This window comes from Bubalus kerabau, chromosome 14 (genome assembly GCF_029407905.1).
Source record: "Bubalus kerabau isolate K-KA32 ecotype Philippines breed swamp buffalo chromosome 14, PCC_UOA_SB_1v2, whole genome shotgun sequence".
Classification (NCBI taxonomy): Eukaryota; Metazoa; Chordata; class Mammalia; order Artiodactyla; family Bovidae; genus Bubalus; species Bubalus kerabau.
The window spans coordinates 62,900,188-62,924,664 of NC_073637.1; the positions used below are offsets into that span (position 1 = coordinate 62,900,188).

Below are 24,477 nucleotides of genomic sequence, written 5' to 3' on the forward strand. Positions count from 1 at the left end.
ACACTTAGAACATATTCTTCAATATTCTTTAAATATCCAGGGCTGTAGGGACAATGATAGATCATTTTGATAATGTAACTTTGGAGTCATGTGGCAATTAAAATTATATGAAGAGAAAAACTTGCTGAGGAACTAAAAATAGAGGTTAAGAAATAGGCCTTGGAGAAAGCTACTCTTCAACTTCTAAAGCAAACAGGATTCAATCTTATTTGAGAAAGGACCCCTGCCCTAACAGAAACAATTTTGGAATTGTAGCCTAGGGGTTTTTCAAATAGCTACAATAAGATAAAGGATTCCATACTGCTTATATAATATCTGGGTGATGTAAGTGAATAAAAATTTTACCTACATCATAGACTGCTGTGAAAATTAGTATAAGTAACAATATCTAGCACAGTTCCAGGCATCCAGAATAGGAGTGATGATGATGATATTATTATATATAATGATAATTATTATTATGCTAGCACTTATAATTTTATGTGATCATAATATTATTTTGGATAAAATAATTTAGCAATCAGCCAAAGGTACTAAAGCAAATCTATCATATAATCAAATTTTAAAATATAGAGCTAAAGCCATTCCAAAATGACTTGACCTCTCTGGTAAAGTTTTTTTTTAAATTTATACTCATAATATAAATGTAAAAAAAACCCATCTATTTTAATAGTATACTGTTAATTGTCATGTGTATAAAGAATCCAGTCACTTTTCACGACCTTCATTGCAGCCACCATGGTCTAAGTTACCGTTGGCTCACCACTCAAATACTGAAATAGCCTTCGCACTCTCTCTCTGCTTTCATTCTGCTTACTCTATTTTCAACACAGCACCCAGACTGTAAAACATGTTTCTCCCCAAAAACATCCCATATAGCTCCTGATTTCCCTTAGAGTGAAAGCCAAATTCTTTACAGCGCCTCGTAAAGTCTCTGTAGTTTGGCTGCCTGTGACCTTCCTGTCCTCCCTCCCGCCGTTCTTCCCTTTGCTCACTCTTGCAGCCACAACAGTCTTTTTGCTTTTTCTTAAATGCATCTTAGGCTTTCCTGGCTTAGCACCACTGAACCTCTGCCCACTGTACCAGAAAAGCTTTTTCCTGAGATTGCCACTCTGTCCAATCTTGCTCCAACTCTTCCATCTCAATGTGGTCTATCCCGATCAACATATTTCAGACTGCAACCCTCCTCTCTTCCTTCACAACATGCCTATTAATCAGTCAATGAACTTAATTCATTGGAAAAAATTTGTTTGCTTAATATCTGAAAGTAGCACTCAAACACAAGTAATTTAAAATGTCTATATATTTAATGTTATTTCAACTTAAATGTCTATTGTTCCATTACTACTTTGTTAAATCAGAACTATTACCCATTTTCTGAAAATATAAATAAGAATATACATGTAATTATTCACTAGATTCTCCTCAAGATTCCCCACATTTACTGAAGATTAGGTTACAAAGTAGTAAATTTTAAAATTAGGTGAAATTTGGAGAGAGGGTGAAATTTTGAGTAGTGAACTTACCTAACTGTGCATTTTAAATATCTTCAGTTTATAGTAATATACCTAAATACAGCTATCTAAAAAATACATGGTAGTTAAGACAGTGTAGTTTAAAAAAATCATCTTAAGATATAGACTTTTGTACTTTTTTCCACAATAACATGAAATAATACTAAATCTTCCATCTTTATATAACTGCAGACTTGATAACAGTACTATAATTATATTTCTTACTTTGTATTAATAAAGAGTTCATTTGACTCAGATGATGAATGACTTTATTAATGACATTTTCTCCTAAAATAAATGAAACTTACTGGACTCCAGTTGTGTGTGTGTGCTGTCAGGTATTCTAGGTATATCTCTGAAATGACAGAAAAAGAAAAAAAACACAAGAAATTGTTTAAAAAGTACTAGGAACTGTTATTATGACAATTATCAATCTATATTATAACAGGACAATGCAAAATGAACAAAACTGTGTATGATAGAAGCATTATATAAATAAGGAGAAAAAAGTTGTAGCACTTTATTGCTAATCAAAGTTCTCGGGGCTGACTCCTACTACTTTAATAAGTGAAAAATTACATGCATTTGGAGCAGATTTATGAAAATATATAATTCATTTCCTATGTGTTTTACTATACAATTTTCCATTCAAAAAATTTCTATACTCAAAACAAGGTAAGTTTTAGAGATATATTTTAATTATACTCTACTCTTTACATTGTACCTGCTTTTGTTCAAATCGGTAACATTGAAATTCAAATAAAATATCACCAAAATAAAAATTAAAATATTTGGATTGTGACTGAAATTTTTTTAAACATAATAATTCTACTAAGAAAAAAGTAAACATGTTTTTATTGGACTTAACATAATTGCTCTGTATTGCATTTACACCTAAAGTATGTACATTTTTGTTTGAGGTTTGCCAAGGATGATACACATTAATGGCTAAGCTCATCCAAAAAGTTGCATCAATAATACTTAAATATTAAACAAAAATGTAATTGGAGAATTCCTTAATACCAAGAAACACATTTGATTAATATCCTAAGGTAACAGTTTAACCATATAGCAAAACTATGAAAAGACAAAATAAAAAACAGATATAATTTCATGTGATAGATTCATTACTTTTGAAAGGAACATTTTGAAAATTAAGTTACCAATTGAAGTAATTTCCTTCATGAAAATTTCCTTCATGAAGCAATTTCATCATGAAAAACTCATATAAATGACTTAAAACTAGGCATTAGTATTCTATAAGAAGAAAAATTTTCCAGTTTCTACCCTGGAATACTTTTACACCAGACATGCATTTAATAATTCACTGTCAGTTTATATATTTTCTATTGCTTTTTTAAGTTATAGGTTTCTCTTTTACATTGGCTTAGAATACAAGCTTCTGTAAAGGAAATACTGCTGTGGTTTTTCATGAGTAATTCTAACATAATTAAAAAGCAAACATAATTATTCACTAGATTAAAAAGGATTATATTTAAAGTAATAATAAAATAATAAAATGATTAATAATAATAAAATAATTATTTAAAAGGGTTATATTTATTGCCAATTTTAAAAAAGTCAAAGAGTAATTGACGTTTGCTTACTTTTTATCTGTTAACTTAAAGATGTTCATTTTTCCTTAAGTGGTTGCCTCCATCTAGAAATAGTGTGCCCTTAACCTATCTCTTTTTTTTATATTAAATCTCCATTTTGGAAAAAAACATAAAATGCATAGAATATAGCTGATTCTCGTGCAATGTACAGAACCACAGATTATGAAACTTCTTTTGAGAATAACTGTTACTATAGTCCCCTCCTGCTAATCCTTTAGCTATCTACTGAGTTACTAAGATAATAAAAATTATCCTAAATATTAAAAAAAAAAATACAGTCCATGGAATTCTCTAGGCTAGAATTCTGGAATGAGTAGTCTTTCCCTTCTCTGGGATATTCCCAACCGAGGAATTGAACCCAGGTCTCCCGCAGTGCAGGCAGATTTTTTTACCAGCTGAACAAGAAGGGAAGCCCAAGAATACTGGAGTGGGTAGCCTATCCCCTCTCCAGGGGATCGTCCCAACCCAGGAATCGAACTGGGGTCTCCTACATTGCAGGCGGATTCTTTACCAACTGAGCTATCAGGGAAGCTCTAAGAAAAATTATAAACACCTAAATTTTCTTCCTTTGCAATTAACTATATATTCTAGCATGATCAGATAAAAAGATGTCATTTTTGATAAGGTGTTTTTAGTAAAGGAGAAAAAAGCACTGTCCTCAAAAAATTTAGCTTTATAAAGCAATCAGATATTATTGAATTACATATTACAAATTGTTTAATAGTAGTCAACTTAATGACTTCCCAGTTGGTGCAGTAGTAAAGAATTCACCTGCCAGCGCAGGAGATAGGTGTTTGATCTCTGGGTAGAGAAGATACCCTGGAGGAGGAAATGGAAACCTACTCTAGTATTCTTGCGTGGAAAATCCCATGGACAGCGGAGCCTGGTGAGCTACAGTTCTTAGGGTCACAAGAGTCACACGCAACTGAATGACTGAGCATGCACACACAGTCAAATTTACACATGTGTAAAGTATTCAGCAAGGAGATGCAACCAGTCCATTCTAAAGGAGATCAGTCCTGGGTGTTCTTTGGAAGGAATGATGCTAAAGCTGAAACTCCAGTACTTTGGCCACCTCATGCGAAGAGTTGACTCATTGGAAAAGACTCTGATGCTGGAAGGGATTGGGGGCAGGAGGAAAAGGGAACGACAGAGGATGAGATGGGTGGATGGCATCACCGACTTGATGGACATGGGTTTGGGTGAACTCCGGGAGTTGGTGATGGACAGGGAGGCCTGGCGTGCTGCAATTCATGGGGTCGCAAAGAGTCGGACACAACTGGGCGACTAAACTGAACTGAACTGAACTGAAAGTATTCAGATCAACTCACCCAATAGGCCTTGAAACAACAAGCTCCACCTGTGGTTCAGGTTTGGATTCCAGGATGATGTTATATACTTCTTCAAATGTGGCTCCTTGTAATAGTCTTCCATTCCATTCTAGTACTTCATCACCTGTGGTGTGTGTCAGCAATGATAATCTTAGAAAGAAAACCTAACTTCACAAAATGCACTCGAAACAAATGCAATCTCAAACTGCAATCAATTTTGTAGAACACAAGCACCATTATGGAATAAGAAACATACTGAGAACAGCTCCAATGGCATAAAATATGGTGACTGGGATGATGAGTAAATTTCACACAAAAGGACAACGAAAGGCCAGAGGAAAAAATAACATAAAAGTCATCTCTGTGATTTCTGGAATTGTTTTCAATAGTGTCCTGTCCCTGAATAGTTGTTAGTTGTTCCTGCAAGGGGAAGCAAGTTGGGAACAACCTACGTCTCCAACTTGGTGACATCACTCTTGTCTGTGATTTCTTAATAGAAATTACAATTCTAGAAACTATCAAGATCAGTTGCCTCTTTGAAAAATGTATAACTCTGTATTCTATGATTCTCAATATATATGTAGTTGAGCACTTGTCTAATCTCTTTTATGAAAAGTTTAACACTGACCATTCACTGAATCCTCTCCAAGGCATTCAAGGATCTCTTCAATAGTAATCATTATCATAGACATAAGGAGTGACACATTTCAGGAAAAACATATTTATCCTTGAAATTTGCTTTCTAAACTATACTGTAAGTGCTTCAAAAGAAATAAGGCTTATGGGAAACAAATTACGCTAATCTGAGATACAGACTAGGAATAGCCATCAACAAAAAAATAAGATCAGTAAATATAAAAATCTTTTTATCTACTGTGACTCAAGAACTAATAGTTACAACTTTGCATTGATGAATAAAAATTAATATTTAAGTTAAATGAACTTTTGGTTACCAGTGAAGTCACTTCTAAATGAGACAACTTTTTCATAACAAAGGTCTGTCTAGTCAAGGCTATGGTTTTTCCAGTAGTCATGTATGGATGTGAGAGTTGGACTGTGAAGAAAGCTGAGCGCCAAAGAATTGATGCTTTTAAACTGTTTATGTTGGAAAAGACTCTTGAGAGTCCCTTGGACTGCAAGGAGATCCAATCAGTCCATTCTAAAGGAGATCAGTCCTAGGTGTTCTTTGGAAGGAATGATACTAAAGCTGAAACTCCAGTACTTTGGCCACCTCATGCGAAGAGTTGACTCATTGGAAAAGACTCTGATACTGGGAGGGATTAGGGGCAGGAGGAGAAGGGGATGACGGAGGATGAGATGGCTGGATGGCATCACTGACTCGATGGACGTGAGTCTGAGTAAACTCCAGGAGTTGGTGATGGACAGGGAGGCCTGGAGTGCTGCGATTCATGGGGTTGCAGAGAGTCAGACATGACTGAGCAACTGAACTGAACTGAACTGAACTGAACTGAACTGAAGTTTAACAGTTTAAGTGTAAATAACCAAAAATTGAAACCTACCTGGTCTAAGATGTCCTACAGTATCAGCTAAACTTCCTTTTTTAACTTTGGTTATAAATGCACAGAGCCGACCTGATTCAGTCATCTTTCCTCCTACAACCTGTTTAAAAGAATAAAATGTTAAAACAGGCATATTGTTCAATTGAACACAGTTGAAGATTCAAGTAAAAAATAACTAGATAATTTGCAAGTTTTGAAACTATAATTTAATATGTTAAAATAATTTTTAAATAATATAGTGTTATTATTAGGAACTGTGTATACGTCAAGGGCAGACTCTTTACATACTCCAAATATTTTACAATTTAAGCAATTATTTGTTGAAAATGCTGCATACCTTAGAAACAATTTATAATTTCTGCCTTTATTACAGAATTCTTACTTTTGCCATTTCTAAAAATATGTTACTACACAATACTACATAATTACATATAATTACATTAACATTTCTAACTACAAATTTCTAGTTATAGATGTCAAGTATCATACTACATATTTTGTTACTTTTACTATAATTATGATATCTTCTAAAAATTTTATTAGTTGGTAATCTTTGGGGCACATTGATAACATGCATGACGATGATGGATTTTTCCTGAGAAAATTACAAAATTTACTTAATCTCATCCAAATTAATGTAAACTTTAGACCATCTGCCTCCCAATTTTTCTGTTTCTATTAACACATATGTTTCAGAAAAAGAAAATAAACAAAGGTTATCATTAATGCAGTGGAATCATATGTGTAGCTGTAAGACTAGTCTCCTAAATTAATGCTTTGATTCTCAGAACTGCCAATCAATCAATATATCAACTTTGTAGCAAGTTATGCAAAAAATAGTAACTAATTTCATTGACTAGAATAGATTTTTTTCCCTCTTCTCAATTGACTGAATGACACAGAATTTAAAAATTATTGATTTATCTTACTCCATTTATTTATTCCCCAATTGCAGTGAATAACACTCAGTGGCAGTTCAGTTAACATTAACTAATTATTCAAATGTTTGGTTCTGAAAATTACATGTATAGATAATATGGGTTGAAATCCCTATGTTAAGATATTAAAATTTTCTTGACTTCATAAATTTTAATAATAGTTATACTGACTATAATTATTATTATTGAAATCTCAGAGTGCCAGGCACAGTACTAAATGTTTGTATATTGCTTTATTTAATCTTACCAGATAATAATTCTCAGTATTATTATCTCCACTGTACAGATGAAGGGTCTGAGGCTAAGAGAAGTTTAGTTGCCTAATGTCACATAGCTAGTAACTGCTATAAATAGAAGTCAAGCCAAGGCATCCCGACCTCTATACTATACTGCAGTTCTAACTCTACACTGGGCAGATCTGGATTTAATTCTCACCTTCATCACCTTCTTTGAGACTATGAGCAAGTTACAACACCTTGCTAAGCTTATTTCTTGTCTGAGAGTCAGTAAAATGATAAAGTGTTCAGATGAGTACCAGCCACATGGCAACCACCCAATAAATGATGCACAATTTTATTTACAATCAAAATTTTCAAATATCTCTTCCTGGATTCTATACAACTACTTCTGTAGCAATGACTCAATTCTAAAACTCTCTTCACATTTCAGTTTTTAATTCACCTTACAGATACACAAAAAATCAACAGAGCCTTCTCTGGTGTACTTAAATAATTGTCTGGTATTTTACAGTAAAATACAAATCAGCATTTACATTAAATCCCCTAACATAAGTATTTCTGAGTTTTTAGACTTCAAACATTATTCTCTTTCTCTCTCTCTCTCTCTCTCACACACACACATACAAACACATACATATTTTGCTACGCTAATACAAATTATATTCCTATGTAATACATATGTTATATTTCCCACATTTGCACATTTAATAATTGAACAAAGCTATCATTTTAATAGAATATAAACACATACATAGACTTGAAGGACAACTATAGGTAAAATAACCTTGAGCACTGTATTTAGAATTCAAGTATATAATTCAAGTTCTATTGTCCAAAATTAAATAAATATGTATTATTGTAAAATAATGGCAACTTCTTAAATAACACTTGGAAATGAAAAGTTTTTGAAAAATGAGTGCAAATATTTAGGAATTCTTGAAAATGTAAAAAAACACTAAGTTGGTATAGAGTTATTATATCTTTTGCTTTTCTGATAAATCTATAAGGAATATAGAGCATCTCACATATTTCATCACATACCTTCAAGCCAAGCATTGCTCCTGAATCTCGAGGTACACTTCCATCTTTTAAACGCTTATTTAATAAAATGCGACCAATTAAACGATCTCCATCTTTAGATGGCTGCCACGTCACAGGGTGCTGATATATTGCATCAATAAACACAAAAATTAATGTTCTTTTATGACAAATGACCCTTTATTGTACAATCTAGCCAAACTTGCAATTTCCAAAGTGTTATGATTACACAAATCAGCTTTCAGTCAAAACATTGATCAAAAATTTAATAAGATGATAAGATTATGCTTATAATCTTATTTAATATCTCAAGTTTTTTCAAAAAATCAGTTACTTCAAATTCTAACATGATCTGACACAACAATGAAGTTATATAGTTCTAAAAAAACTGATAAACCTTAAAAATATATGCAGACTCTAGTTTAATTATCTACATACTAAAGATTAAAAAACCATAGGCAGAAAAGAGACTCTAATTCTATGCAATTGGATTCATTTAAAAATGAGAATTTAATCTTCAAACACTTCTGGAAGACTTTGAAAGACTTTATTACAGTAAAAGTTAAAAGGTCAAGCTACATTAAAATAGAAAACTGAAGAGGGTTTTCTTGAAATAGGTTTCTAGATAAAAATTATTAAAAATAAACAGGGCTAGGTAACTTTCCAAATGAATGTACATGGGAGAAACAGGTCCAATTCAAACATGAGGATAGATTACATTGCTCATTTTTGGGAGATTTCTTGACTCTTTCAGGTTTCTGAACTATTTGATAATTCAATGGTACTGTTAAACACTGTTCAACAACCTTGAAAATATTAGTTTTTCTCAAGCCTTTTCTAAATCATGACACAATTCCACTATATGTTATATGTCAAATAACAAAGTAAATGATTTGTGTAATCACAGTTCCACAGTTATCTAAAAGTTAACATGCACATCTTCATGCAAAATTTAGCAGGCAAAAGACAAGTTCCAGTAAATCACATCTATATGATAAAAAGATTTCAAAAGTTTCACTATACTAAAAGCAAACAATAAATACCAAAGCAGATGGCAATGGCTCTAATACTAATTGACACTACATTAAAATGCTATGACAATAAAACAAAAGAGCAAAATGACAGTGAAAGGGAAAAAAGAAAAACAACTTTTCTGTGCAAACAGACCCAATTATCTCCCTTTTACCTGGGATTCCAACTGTTAATAATTTAATTTTCATCCCAAGGAAAATATATGCAAGCAGTCAAATAAGCCAATCCAAAAATAAATTCTTTATATTTGTGGTTTATAATAACATTACCAAGTTCTTTCAAGCGACCATAAACAAAACATTCCATTGTTCCTAATTTTTATTTTCATTTACTTATTTTTTGGTATGCCGTCAAACAACAAAAACAGCAAAGCAAGCAAGAAGTATTTTGGTTGATCGGTTTGTTTTGGTTTTGTTTTTCTTTTCTGCACCTTAAGAAATGCTATATTGACCCCTGAAATGCCCTGTCCTTTTATTATGTTCTGTTTGAATGAGTGACAGAGAGCAAACGAAGACCAAATGAGCAGGTTAAAAGGCAGGCTCCACGATCTCAGTACCTTATCACTATGGCTATGCTCCTCATTAAGGGTTGTGCTACTACACGTATCTACCCCAGAGTCCTTAATCTGAGGCTCAGACCATTCCAAATCCTCTTCCAAAGAGTGGCCTCCAAAGTACATCATTTTCTTTTGTCTCTCAGACCTGGTGTTAGAGTCCGACAAAACTGCCTGCTCACTAGTTTTTCTTTTTCCCTTTTGACTGTCCCCTACAGGTGTGGGATAAAAAAAAAAAAAAAAAAGATACAAAAAGAAAACATGCAAAGGTGTAAATCCAAAAGGAAAAGTGAAATGATACAGAAATTAGATAGTAAGGCCCCACATGTCTCACCAAAGACATTGGGGATGCCTCACTGCTATGCCAAGACGTATGGTCCAACCAGTTGTGATCCACGTCTCCTGTGAGTCAGACAGACAAAAGAGGGAAGTAAAGGAGACGGCGAAAGAAAGGGCAGACAAAGACATAATCAACATTTTAAACTGTGTGATCCCCTCTAGTTTCAACTACTTTATCTGTAAGCACTCACTATATATACCAAGAGAAAGCTAAGATTTCAAGTGAGTAAACTTATAGAATGCAGAATACTTATGTACTCTAGACAAATCCTACAGAACAAAACTGCTGAAAGAAGAGAAACAGCTACTAATAAACAGGAATATAAAGGAAAAAAATTATATATTCTGAAAAAAAGAAAAAGACGTTCAGCAATGTCTGTTACTCATGCTATTTTTTTGATGCTGGCCTACAGACATGAGTTTGTCCTCCAAAGATTAAGATGCATTTTAAAAATTAAACAGTGGATTGCTAATGACCACTATAATAAAAAATTAAGTAATTAAATGTTTCTGGAATATAGTATGATATTCTTTAATGCTGAAACCTCCTAAAAATTTTGATTAAAAAAAAGAATTGGTTACACAAAAGATTAAATCTATATGAAAATGACAAAAGAGGTTCACTCAACTTCTGTTAGTAAATATAAACTTCCCTTAAATATCATGAATTACTTGATATTATTTTGAAGCAATTTTTCAAGTTTTTTTTTTAGAAATCACATTCTCCTAAAAATAAATTTTATACTCAAATAATTTTTCAGATAATTTATGTAATTGGCAACTCACAATAAATATCCATTTCTCAAACTTATGTGCTCCTTATTTGTCTTACCTTTGGAAAAGAATTTTTTCATCTATATGTGCACATCTTGTTAAGCTCTATTCATATTTTCATTTATTTAAAAATATTTACTAAACACCTTCATATTGCTGTGCATTGTGCTAAACCTTAAGGTAAGGGGTAAAACAATGAGACATTCAGCAGAATGGAGATAAACATAAATAAATCATCAGTGTCATATAGGATGTGCAAAACACTGAAAGAGTATAATAACAGTTAATTTAGATTTTGGGGTCAGCAAACACCTCTAAAGAAGTGATGTTTGAGAACAGAAATATGTGACCTATAAAGGACAGATAAAGATACAGGCAGATGGAAAGCGGAGGAAAGCATTCCAGGAAAAAGTAACAAGATGGCACTGCACAAAACACCGATGGAACACCAGTGTGTCTGAACCAAAAAGAATGAGGGAGACTGTGGTGCTGAGACTGCAGAGGCAACACAAATCAGCTTAGAGAGCCCTTCTTCACACCACATTAAAGATTATGAATTTCAGTAACTGACGGATTTTAAGCGAGATGGTGACATGATCTGATTTACATTTTAAAAAGATGAATCTAAGTACTAAAGAGTGATTGGGTTGGAAGACACCATGAGTTAAAAGACAGTTGTAATAACTCACAACCGGTGATTATGACTTGAACACAGGTGATGGTACCAGACATGGTAAGTAAAGAGGAAACTGAGAGATGCTTTAGGGGTATAAATGAGAGTGTTAAGCAAGACAAGCATCAAGGATAACCCTCAGGTTTCTGACATTAATAACTACATGGAAGTAAAGACCATTTATGAGAAGGAGAAGCACTTTTTAGTGAAGGGAGAGAAAACAGTTATTTTATTTAATGGAATCTGTAAGATTCAAACACATTAAAATGATAAAATATGCATCTTAGGTATTATTCCAAACACCTATAAGTCATTCAGGAACTCAGTTAAATTATAATAAAGCTTAAAGGGAAAATCTGAGCTGGAGACATAAATTGGGAATTATTAGATCATTTGATCTAGGAATAACTAGATCATTTAGGAAGAGAGGGTAAAATAAGATATGAAGAGGACCCAGAATGAATTCTAATGGAGTTTGATTCGAGATAAAGGAATGAGAGAGACTGAGAAAGACCATGCAAAGATAGAAAAGAGGAGGGAGGCAGAGACAGAGGTCTCCAGACCAAATAAAAACTGAGTTTCTTAAACAGGAGGAGAAAACAGCAATAAAATGATTTCTACATGTCAGGTAAGATAAGGAACTGAAAATTATGCATTTGATTTGGCAACATTAATACCAGGAAGGATGTTAGAAAAAGCACTCTGGAAAAAAAAAAAAGAAAAAGCACTCTGGATAGAAGGATGAAATTGAAACCAAACTGAAGTAACTGAAGAATCAAAGAAAGATGAAGTAGAAAAATTCTGTGTAGATGACTGGTTCACAAAATCCTTAAAATAACATAATCAACATTGCCCAGGGACTTGTTAAAAATGCAAATTCTTGGGTACCACCTAGATTTAATCAGAAATTCTGTAGGTGTTTTAATAAGAAATTCTGTAGCCTTTGTTTTAACAGTCCACCAGGTGATTATGATCTCACTGTTAGAGAACAACAGGAGACAATTTTTTTTGAGAAGTTTATTTGTAAAGAATGATAAAGCTGTACTTTCTAACATGCCCAAAGTTCAACTGGTACAGAAAAAGAACCCATTCTTCAACCTGTAAACTAGAGAAGTGCTTCCCAATCCTTTTCATGGCACAAATAGACAAAGAGTTTACAGCTACCCAAAACCCTGAGCATATCTGAATCTCAGAAAACTTGTAACTCTTTCAAAATACATTATTGTTCCACAATAAAGCACTGATAAATCTCTGAATTGGAATAAAGATGGACATCATAAATAATCATTTTTGACCGGTTTATGTGAAGATGTGAGAATTCAGCTTGCAGTCTCACTTCTTCCCCTGTGCCTACAGACTACCGAAACTGCAGAAACAGTTTTTCCAAGAAATCAGCCATGTAACCATTTGAAGCTAAACTGAAAATATGTGACTACAAAAAACCCAAAATTGTCACAAATGGCAAGCCATCAGTAAACATTTCTTACATGAGTAAATATTAGTGTTACTTTAAGAATTAAATAAGGTTATCAGTGCAAAACATATAGAAAATAATCCTCAGGACTGCTAATATTTAGATAATAATACTTATCACTTACTATTCTTATTTTATTTAGCTTCAAAGGGCAGAACTAAGATAATAAAATGTCCTTCCTTTAGTAGCAGTACAAAAATGTACTGTTTAACTTTCTAGCTCTAGAACAAGACATGGAAGACAAGAGGACCAAGTGGAAATTTTAGAATGTTTTAAAAAATGACTGAAATTTAAAAATCAAACGGATGGATTCAACAGCAGAATGGAAAGGACAGAGGAACAACAATGAACTTGAAAATAGAACAGAAATTACACAATCTGAAAAACAGAGAGAAAATAGTAGAGTAAAAAATAAAATAAACAGAGCTACAGGGACTTCAGGGTTTATAATCACATAATTAAAATAATGAATGATTCATGCCATCATAGTTCCATGGGAGGAGAAAGATGGAGTTGGAAAGTATACTACAAAGCCACAGTTATCAAGACAGTATGGTACTGGCACAAAGACAGAAATATAGATCAATGGAACAAAATAGAAAGCCCAGAGATAAATCCACGCACATATGGACACCTTATCTTTGACAAAGGAGGCAAGAATATACAATGGATTAAAGACAATCTCTTTAACAAGTGGTGCTGGGAACTCTGGTCAACCACTTGTAAAAGAATGAAACTAGAACACTTTCTAACACCATACACAAAAATAAACTCAAAATGGATTAAAGATCTAAACGTAAGACCAGAAACTATAAAACTCCTAGAGGAGAACATAGGCAAAACACTCTCCGACATACATCACAGCAGGATCCTCTATGACCCACCTCCCAGAATATTGGAAATAAAAGCAAAAATAAACAAATGGGACCTAATTAACCTTAAAAGCTTCTGCACATCAAAGGAAACTATTAGCAAGGTGAAAAGACAGCCTTCAGAATGGGAGAAGATAATAGCAAATGAAGCAACTGACAAACAACTAATCTCAAAAATATACAAGCAACTCCTACAGCTCAACTCCAGAAAAATAAATGACCCAATCAAAAAATGGGCCAAAGAACTAAATAGACATTTCTCCAAAGAAGACATACAGATGGCTAACAAACACATGAAAAGATGTTCAACATCACTCATTATCAGAGAAATGCAAATCAAAACCACAATGAGGTACCATTTCACGCCAGTCAGAATGGCTGCGATCCAAAAGTCTATAAGCAATAAATGCTGGAGAGGGTGTGGAGAAAAGGGAACCCTCTTACACTGTTGGTGGGAATGCAAACTAGTACAGCCACTATGGAGAACAGTATGGAGATTCCTTAAAAAACTGGAAATAGACCTGCCTTATGATCCAGCAATCCCACTGCTGGGCATACACACTGAGGAAACCAGAAGGGAAAGAGACACGAGTACCCCAATGTTCATCGCAGCACTGTTTATAATAGCCAGGACATGGAAGCAACCTAGATGTCCATCAGCAGATGAATGGATAAGAAAGCTGTGGTACATATACACAATGGAGTATTATTCAGCCATTAAAAAGAATACATTTGAATCAGTTCTAATGAGGTGGATGAAACTGGAGCCTGTTATACAGAGTGAAGTAAGCCAGAAAGAAAAACACAAATACAGTATACTAACGCATATATATGGAATTTAGAAAGATGGTAACAATAACCCTGTGTACGAGACAGCAAAAGAGACACTGATGTATAGAACAGTCTTATGGACTCTGTGGGAGAGGGAGAGGGTGGGAAGATTTGGGAGAATGGCATTGAAACATGTAAAATATCATGTATGAAATGAGTTGCCAGTCCAAGTTCGATGCACGATAGTGGATGCTTGGGGCTGGTGCACTGGGACGACCCAGAGGGATGGAATGGGGAGGGAGGAGGGAAGAGGGTTCAGGATGGGGAACACATGTATACCTGTGGTGGATTCATTTTGATATTTGGCAAAACTAATACAGTTATGTAAAGTTTAAAAATAAAATAAAATTAAAAAAAAAAAAAAAGAAACAATGAATGAAAATTTCCCAAATTTGCAAAACATGTAAACCTACTAATTCAAGAAACTCCATAAGCCTCCAAACAAGAAATATGCAAAGAAATTTGTGCAGAGATACATCATAAACAAACTAGAAATTAAAAACAAACTGTTTTGGTTTTTTTTTTTTTTTTTTTGGAAACCAGCAAGAAAGAAACAACACCTTATATAAAAGGGAAAAACAATTCCAAAGACAGTGATAAATTTTCTCATCAGAAACCTTGAAGGCCGGAAAGAAATGCCACAGCGTTTTTCAATTGTTGAAATAAAAGAACTGTCAACTCTGAACACAAAACATGGTGAAAATATCTTTCAGAAATGAATGAGAAATAAAGACATCCTCAGACAAAAGAAAATGAAGAGAATGTGTCACCAGCAAACTTACCCTAAAAGAATGGCTAAAGGAAGCTGTGGAAACTAAAACAAAACAAAAAGAAGGAACCTGACAATATCAAGAAGGAATAAAGAACACGGTAAGTAAAACTATGGGTAAATACAATAGGCTACCCTCCTCTTTAGTTTTCCAAATTATGTTGATGTTTGAAACAAGAAGTATACATCATCTGATATGCGTTTCAACACACATAGAAGAAATAGGTAAGATAATTACATTATAAGAAGGGAAAGGTAAAAGAAATTAAAGTATGTAAGGCTTCCACTTTTCTCTCTGACTAGTAAAATGTCAACAGCAGCAGGATATAAGTTACACATACGTAATATGCAGATTCTTTACCAGTTGAGCCACCACGGAAGCCGCATAGTACCTACAGCAACAACTAAATAAAATTCTTTGCAAAGAAATACAATGAAAAACACTACAGATGAATTAAAATGCAATTTTTAAAAAAGTTCAAATAACCTATAGATAGCAAGAAAAAGAAAATAAAAACAGACAAAACAGAAAAAAAAAAAAAAGGCAAACAAGAAAAATGCAGACCAATCCCCTCATGAATATAGATAAATCCTTAGTAGAATATTAGCAAATGTAATTCAGCAATATATAAAAATATTTAAACACTCTGACCAAATGGGACTTATTGCTGGCATGCAAGGCCAGGTGAATATTAAAAATCAGTGTGAGCTGTCATATAAGTTTAAAAAAAAAATCGTGATCCTATTAATTGATGAAGGAAAAAAAAATCAGAATAAGAAAAACAGAAAACAAGAAATGAGGAGAACTTGCTCAAATAAATAAAGGACATCAACCAAAAACTTACAGCTAAAATCATATAGTACTCAAAGGCAAAAGGCAAAGTGCTTTATATGAAGAGAAATTTCATGAAAAAGAATATCTCTATTTGTAATAGTGAAAAAGTGGAAACAAGCAAAATGTCCTTTAATAGGCAAATGGCCATGTCAATGTATGGTGGAACCACTACAGTATTGTGAAGTAATTAGCCTCCAGTTAAAATAAATAAATTTATATTTTAAAAAATAATTGTGGTATAACTATACCATGGAATTTTACTCAGTAATAAAGAGGAAAAAACTATTGATACATACAACACAGATGCACCTCAAGAGCAATATGCTGAGTGAAAAACAATCACATATCACATGATTTCATTTATATAATATAAATAATAAAACTGGAGAATGAACTAGTGGTCAGCACAGGGTAGGGCTAGGAGGGGGAGGGAGGAAGGTGTTACTGTAAAGGGGCAGCATAAGGAAGATCTCTCTGATGGTATAGTAGCTCTGTATCTTTATAACAGTAGTGCTTACATGAATCCATGTATGTGATAAGATGTCACAAACCTATACAAACACATTGTTCCAATGTCACTTTCCTGCTTTTGATATTCTATGCACAGTATCATTATATAAAATGTAACCTTTGGGGAAAACTAGGTAAAGGGCACATGGGATCTCTATGCACTGCCTTTGCAACTTTCTGCATATCTATAATTATTTCAAAATTAAAAGTTAAAAATAATGTGTTGCTGCCTTCATAGGTATTGATAATTCCATCACTGGCAGAATTTAAAGAAAAGCTGGAGTACCACATGTCAGCATGATTTAGAAGAGGAATCAGGGCTTTAGAAAGTTACATTAAAAGAGCACTAGGACTTTCCCGGTGGTACAGCAGATAAGAATTCACCCGCCAATGCAGGGAACACGGGCTCGATCCAGGAAGATTACACACGCCCCAGAGCCACAAGGCACAGGTGCCACGACTACCGGGCCTGCACTTCAGAGCCCACGAGCTGCAACTACTGAAGGCCACGCCCCCTAGAGCCAGCGCTCCGCAACGAGCGAAGCCACGCGATGAGCAGCCCACACACAACAATTACAGTACCCCCCCAGCGGCCTTAACTAGAGAAAGACCACGGGTAGCAACAAAGACCCAGTGCAACAAAAAAATAAATAAAAATTTAAAAAGAGAACTAAGTCTTACTGAACTCTCAATAGTCAATGATTCAGAGTAGATCATGAGAAACGCTGGGCTGGAAGAAGCACAAGCTGGAATCAAGACTGCCGGGAGAAACCAAATCATCCCCCCACCCCTCTCCCACAGAGTCCAAAAGACTGTTCTATACATCTGTGTCTCTTTGCTGTCTCGCATACAGGGTTATCGTTATCATCTTTCTAAATTCCATATATATGTGTTAGTAAACTGTATTGGTGTTTTTCTTTCTGGCTTACTTCACTCTGTATAATCAGCTCCAGTTTCATCCACCTCATTAGAACTGATTGAAATGTATTCTTTTCAATGGCTGAGTAATACTCCATTGTGTATATGTACCATAGCTTTCTTATCCATTCATCTGCTGATGGACATCTAGGTTGCTTCCATGTCCTGGCTATTATAAACAGTGCTGCGATGAGCATTGGGGTACACGTGTCTCTTTCAATTCTGGTTTCCTCGGTGTGTATGCCCAGCAGTGGGATTGCTGGATCATAAGGCAGTTCTATTTCCAGTTTTTTAAAGAATCTTCACACTGTTCTCCATAGTGGCTGTACTAGTTTGCATTCCCACCAACAGTATAAGAGGGTTCTTTGGAAGGATTGATGCTAAAGCTGAAATTCCAATACTTTGGCCACCTCATGCAAAGAGTTGACTCAAATGACTCTGATGCTGGGAGGGATTGGGGGCAGGAGGAGAAGGGGATGACAGAGGATGAGATGGCTGGATGGCATCACCAACTCCATGGACATGAGTTTGGGTGAACTCTGGGAGTTGGTGATGGACAGGGAGGCCTGGCGTGCTGCAATTCATGGGGTCGCAAAGAGTCGGACACGACTGAGCGACTGAACTGAACCGAAATATGTTTAAATATAAAACCTGATGAAAACGAATCAAAAGATTCATATTGCTATGCTAAGATTTTCTCCTTCAAATATCTCTACTGCAAAACATAAACTAACCCAATAGTACATGTTTGTGTTGTGTGTGTGTTTGATGCACAGAGGAAAACAGTTCAGATGTCCTATTTGTAATATTTTTCCTACAGTCATTAAATGAATACAAGAGCTTATAAACTGTTTTATGTCACAGTTTTTCATTTGCTTAAGTTAATAAATGTTTTCAATTAAATCACATACTATACAAAGGTAATCTTCAACATCTTCATTTTAACTTAATCATGTTTATAAAATCACAGCATGTTGTAACAGAAAGAGTTTTATAGCTGGAGCCACAAAACCTACATTAAACTATTGGCTCCACTCCTTATTAATTTAATGACTTGGGCAAGTCACACAATACATTAGGCCTCATTTACTCATTTGTATAAAAAGAGATTAATTGTGACATCTTACAGATTGTTGAGAGGCTTAAGTAAGATAATGACTGTGAAAATGCTTGGCAAATTATAGAGTCATCCCAGTGTTGATGATATCATAACCATCTTTATCATTATGAAAGTAAAATAACCATAACTTTCATTCTAAATAGAAAGGGAAATTTATCTATGGCCCTTTTATTTTTCCTCTCATTTTTCTTCTTGTTATTTTACTTTCTTCCTCAGCTTGTCAGGCTATCTGTGTTGGCATTTTCCAACAAGAAACACTGCTTCTGTAAATGTTAATAGGCTTGAGTGATATACAGGTCCTTTAGTCAAATAAGCTTAGAAAACTCTGGATCAAATTTAATTAAATAGATGTTTTGAGTGCAGAATTTTCCCTATAGTAATGACAATATACTTCTTTACAAGAATTATGTTAACACACAGCTTCTGCAGACTTAATTGGAACACTAACTTTTCTCACAGGACAAGTGTTACAAGAACTATATTTTGATCCATAATGCTGAAACCATCCTGGAGGGTCATTTTCCCCAAGATAGCCATTAAAATTGGTAAGACTGAAGTCCTTCAAGTCAAGCAAAATTGTCCTTATTAAGGGAGACTAATAGCCCAAGTTATTACAAGGCTATATATATTACAAGGCCGTATATTTTCACCCTGTTTATTTAACTCATATGCAGAATACATCATATTAAATTTTGCTGGGCTGGATGAAGCACAAGCTGGAATCAAGGTTGCCAGGAGAAATATCAATAACCTCAGATATGCAGATAACATCACCCTTATGGCAGAAAGTGAAGAGGAACTAAAGAGCCTCTTGAAGAAGGTGAAATGGGAGAGTGAAAAAGCTGGCTTAAAACTCAACATTCAAAAAACGAAGATAATGGCATCTGGTCCCATCACTTCATGGCAAATAGATGGGAAACAATGGAAACAATGAAGGACTTCACTTTCTCGGGCTCCAAAATCACTGAAGATGGTGACTGCAGCCACGAAATTAAAACGACACTTGCTCCTTGGAAGAAAAGCTTTGACAAAACTAGACAGCGTATTAAAAGTAAGAGACATACTTTGCTAACAAAGGTCCATCCAGTCAAAGCTATGGTTTTTCCAGTAGTTGCGTATGGGTTTGAGAGTTGGACCATAAAGGCTGACGTCGAAGAACGGATGCTTTTGAACTGTGGTGTTGGAGAAGACTCTCGAGAGTCCCTTGGACTGCAAGATCAAGCCTAAAGGAAATCAATCCTGAACATTCATTAGGACTGATGCTGAAGCTGAAGCTTGAAAATTTTGGCCTCCTGATGTGAAGAACCAACTCATTAGAAAAGACCCTGATGCTGGGCAAGATTGAAGGCAGGAGGAGAAGGGGACGACAGAGGATGAAATGGTTGGATGGCATCACCAACTCAATGGACATGAGTTTGAGCAAGCTCTGGGAGATGGTGAAGCACAGGGAAGCCTGGTGTGCCACAGTCCATGGGGTCACAAAGAGTCAGACAATGACTGAGCGACTGAACAACAATAGCCCAAGTTAAAAAAAAAAGTTATACATAGAGGATATTATTGAAGGCAATGGTTTTCATGCTGCATGGAGTTACCTCAGAGACAACTATTGGGTGAGTGTGGAGAACTGAGTCTAAGGTGGTGCCCATAATCCCCACCTCATGTCTTTGTACAGGATCTGTGACTTGCTCCTCATCAAGGTGGTGGAATGGCTAAGTGGTGGTATTTCACTCTTATGATATCAGTAAAATATCTGCCTAAAGAGTCAACTTGCTCTAAGACTCCCTTTGCCTATTCAGTGAAGTAAGCAGTCATGATGAAAAACCCACATGGCAAGGAATAGCAGGCAACCTTTAGTAACCATGGGCACCATCTGGGAACTTCAAGTGGCATCCAGTCACAAAGAAATTAATTTTGCCAATGAATCTCATTGAATCTGAAGTTAGATTCTCCCTTCATCAAGCCTCTAGGAACACAGCCCAGCCAGCAACCTGATTGGAGCTTGAGACCCTAAGAAAAATACTTAGTGAAGCCATGCTGAGACCCCTGAACAACAGAAATTGTAAAGTGGTAAATATGAACTTGAAAGCCACCAAGTTTCTGATAGAGTAAATTTTAAATTAGAATAATTTTAACTTGCATCTTATTAATGCAAATCTCATTTAATGTGTTAAATGAGAAGGAAAGGAGAGCAATATAGCTACCAAAAGAAAGCATTATGACCCGACCCAGGGATTGAACCCGGTTTGGTCTGCATTGTAGGTGGATTCTTTACCAGCTGAGCCACCAGGAAAGCCCATCATACATACACTGATGATCTCCAAATCAATGTACCCCAAATCTAATTCCAGATTAGAATATATACTAGGTTATCACCATCTCCATTAGATACATAATAGGAAAATCAAGTTTAATATGTATGAAACTGGACAGCTGATCCTCCCTGCCCATCCCCCCAAAACTGTCTGCTGTAATTTCCTTATGTTAATTAATGGCAACTCTTTCCTTCAACTTACTTAGGCAAAGATCTCTGAAGTAATCGTAACTTACTCCTTTCTTACTGTCACACCCACCTCTAAACTGCCAGAAAACTCTGGTGGCTGTACTTCCAAAATACATCCAAAATCTGACTACCTCTCTTCACTTCCACTACTACCACATTGGTATGAACAGCCATCACCTCTCATTAGCAATTGGATTAACCACCTACTGCTACTGCTAAGTCGTGTCTGACTCTGTGCGACCCCATAGACAGCAGCCCACCAGGCTCCCCCGTCCCTGGGATTCTCCAGGCAAGAACACTGGAGTGGGTTGCCACTTCCTTCTCCAATGCATGAAAGTGAAAAGTGAAAGCAAAGTCACTCAGTCGTATCCAACTCTTCGCGACCCCATGGACTACAGCCTACCAGGCTCCTCTGTCCATGGGATTTTCCAGGCAAGAGTACTGGAGTGGGGTGCTATTGCCTTCTCCGTAACCACCTAACTGGTCTCCTTAAATTCATCTTTGCTCTTCTCAACTCTGTTTCCAATACAGCATCAAGAGTAATCCTCAAAAGGTAAATCAGATCAAGTCATTTGGCTTTTCAGCTCAGTTAGAATGAAAGCCAAGGTTCTTGAAATGATATACAAAGCCCTACATGATCTGGCCTCTTACTATTTTCAACCTCAGGTAATCTGCCTATTTTTTTGTTTAACTGTTGTAGCCTCTGGCATATGTAGAAGTGCCTGGAGCATAAAAATTAGTTGAATAAATTAGCTGATGAACTGAAATATCAGGTCACCATTTTCACACTTCTTTATGCAGTAGAGTCTCTTTCTAACAGAACTGCCAAATACAAAAGTGACTAAGAGCATAATCTGGTCGAAACAAACTCAGAGATCCCAGATGCTCACCCATGTGCAAGTGCCCTCTGATCCTCTTTAGCAGTTCCGGAAACACTACCACACAAATCTGGTGCTCTATTTGGCATAGTTTTTAAAACACTGAGTCTATTTTCTTTATTTTTAAGAGGAAATAAAAGACCAGAAAATCAAATAACCTTTCTATGATTACAATGGGATCACTGGAAAAGCCTGGAAAAGAAATGGGTGTGTGTATTTTCAACTCACTGTTCCACTATACCACATTGCTTCTCTATTTAAAAAAAAAAAAAAAAAAAAGGATAATTAATAAATCCATCAACCACACTAGCTCTTCAAAGTCTTATGAATTTCTTAAGGTAAGGAAATGGCTTTTTTCATCTTTTCCCCCCTCCAGTGTCAAGTAATGTCTGCTGCTGCTGCTGCTAAGTCACTTCAGTCGTGTCCGACTCTGTGCGACCCCATAGACGGCAGCCCACCAGGCTCCCCCGTCCCTGGGATTCTCCAGGCAAGAACACTGGAGTGGGTTGCCATTTTCTTCTCCAATGCATGAAAGTGAAAAGTGAAAGTGAAGTCGCTCAGTCGTGTCCGACTCTAGCGATCCCATGGACTGCAGCCCACCAGGCTCCTCCATCCATGGGAGTTTCTAGGCAAAAGTACTGGAGTGGGGTGCCATTGCCTTCTCCACAAGTAATGTCTAGCAAATAGTAAGTGCTCCATAAAAACTGTTTTTACTGACATAATGGGTGAAGTCGAATGTGTAGAATGACCACCTGTCCCCAACCAATACCTTCTTTGTTCTGCTGGAAAATTCTATTCAACTTTCAAAACTCAATGCACATAGCAACTCCTTTGTAAAGTCCTTCCTAATAAGTCAAGTTAGAATTATCTCTTCCTTCTCTAAATTATATCAATATCTCATATTTAATTATTTCATATATATCATACAATATTCCTCATTTGCTTACATGCTTATCTCTTGAGCAGAGTCCTACTGTATTATCTTACACACAGCACTGAGCACAGCAACAGGCACACAACAGGCATGAAATACATTTTTTTCATATTGAAGCATATTTCATATGAAGAGTCCCTTGGACAGCAAGGAGATCATGGGGTCACAAAGAGTCAGACATGACCTCAGCGAATGAACAACAACAAAAACAACAATTTACTAAGCATACCTAAAAAGCATTATTATTTTATATATTTGCAAATATTTGAATCAGATTTTAATCCATTATTATTATTAAAATTCTACATTATATTTTTTTTTTACAAACTATTCCCCCAAACTTTTAATTTACCCTTATTTCTTTCTAGTTCTACATGCATATGTCATTTTAACATAGCAGACATAACTTTCAATTCAGCTTCTGTTTACAGAAGTTTACATTATTGCCTGGATAGTATTCTTTGTTACCACAGTCTCCGTAATTATCCAAATTTCAAATAGATTTCAGTGATATGGTAATTCAATTTAACAACCTGCTTCCCAGGGTGAAAACAAGACTTGTTTTGTAACGTCTGTCTATTTCCATAAAGCAAATACTTTCACTTAAGCCAATTTTGACCTACCAATACTATGTCATTGAATGTGGGAAGAGATGCAAACAATTGGCTCTCACAAGTTGGTACCAAACAACTCCAGCACTTTATTTCTGGACAGCTGGCTTTTTTTTTTTTTTTCCAGTTTTGCACTATTATAACCCTTACAATAAATACTTTTGGCGGGCATAATTGGCCCTCTATCCAACAATCACTTTCTGTCCCCTTAGAACTGGGAACTTAAGCCAATCTTGATAATTTCAGCACTACTGTCAATGATTAACTGGGAACTGCGTGAGTAACAATTATGGCCCCAAAACATATGAAGTATACAGAGAAGGCTTCTAGAAAAGTTTCCCTCAGTTTCCAAAGGTTATTTGAGTACAGGATGCTTAAAATTGTTATATCCCTCTCCTAAAAACAAGGGGACAATACTCAGAACAAAATCTTATTGAATGTTTTTGAATTTCATCCATATGAACCCCTCAGAACTGCACTCACTCCTCAAACTGCCCCAAGTGTTGCATATTCAGTGCTCATGGCAGAGTCCTTTATGTAAGAAGTTAGGGTCCCTCCCCAGGGGGCAGCTATGTGGAGCCCTCCTGGCTCCTGCCTCAACTAGGTCATCCTTACAGATCTACACCCGCTTCAAACTCCAGTGGGTTTGGAGAAGGTT

General features: G+C 35.4%; 1 protein-coding gene across 6 annotated transcripts in view; it reads right to left on the minus strand.

Annotated features, from left to right (window-relative positions):
- RIMS2 (regulating synaptic membrane exocytosis 2) overlaps window positions 1-24,477 on the minus strand; it is a 611,677-nt gene that overhangs the window by 291,883 nt on the left and 295,317 nt on the right. For 3 of the 6 annotated variants that reach the window (XM_055546480.1, XM_055546481.1, XM_055546482.1), the window contains 5 exons: window positions 9,785-9,993; window positions 8,200-8,319; window positions 5,982-6,081; window positions 4,462-4,585; window positions 1,823-1,869 (listed from right to left, as the gene is read on the minus strand). In XM_055546480.1, coding sequence (XP_055402455.1) covers window positions 1,823-1,869; window positions 4,462-4,585; window positions 5,982-6,081; window positions 8,200-8,319; window positions 9,785-9,993 — 600 coding nt within the window. Of the gene's footprint in view, window positions 1-1,822; window positions 1,870-4,461; window positions 4,586-5,981; window positions 6,082-8,199; window positions 8,320-9,784; window positions 9,994-10,115; window positions 10,184-24,477 lie in introns of all 6 variants that reach the window. The other 3 variants (XM_055546472.1, XM_055546475.1, XM_055546474.1) reach the window with 1 other exon arrangement.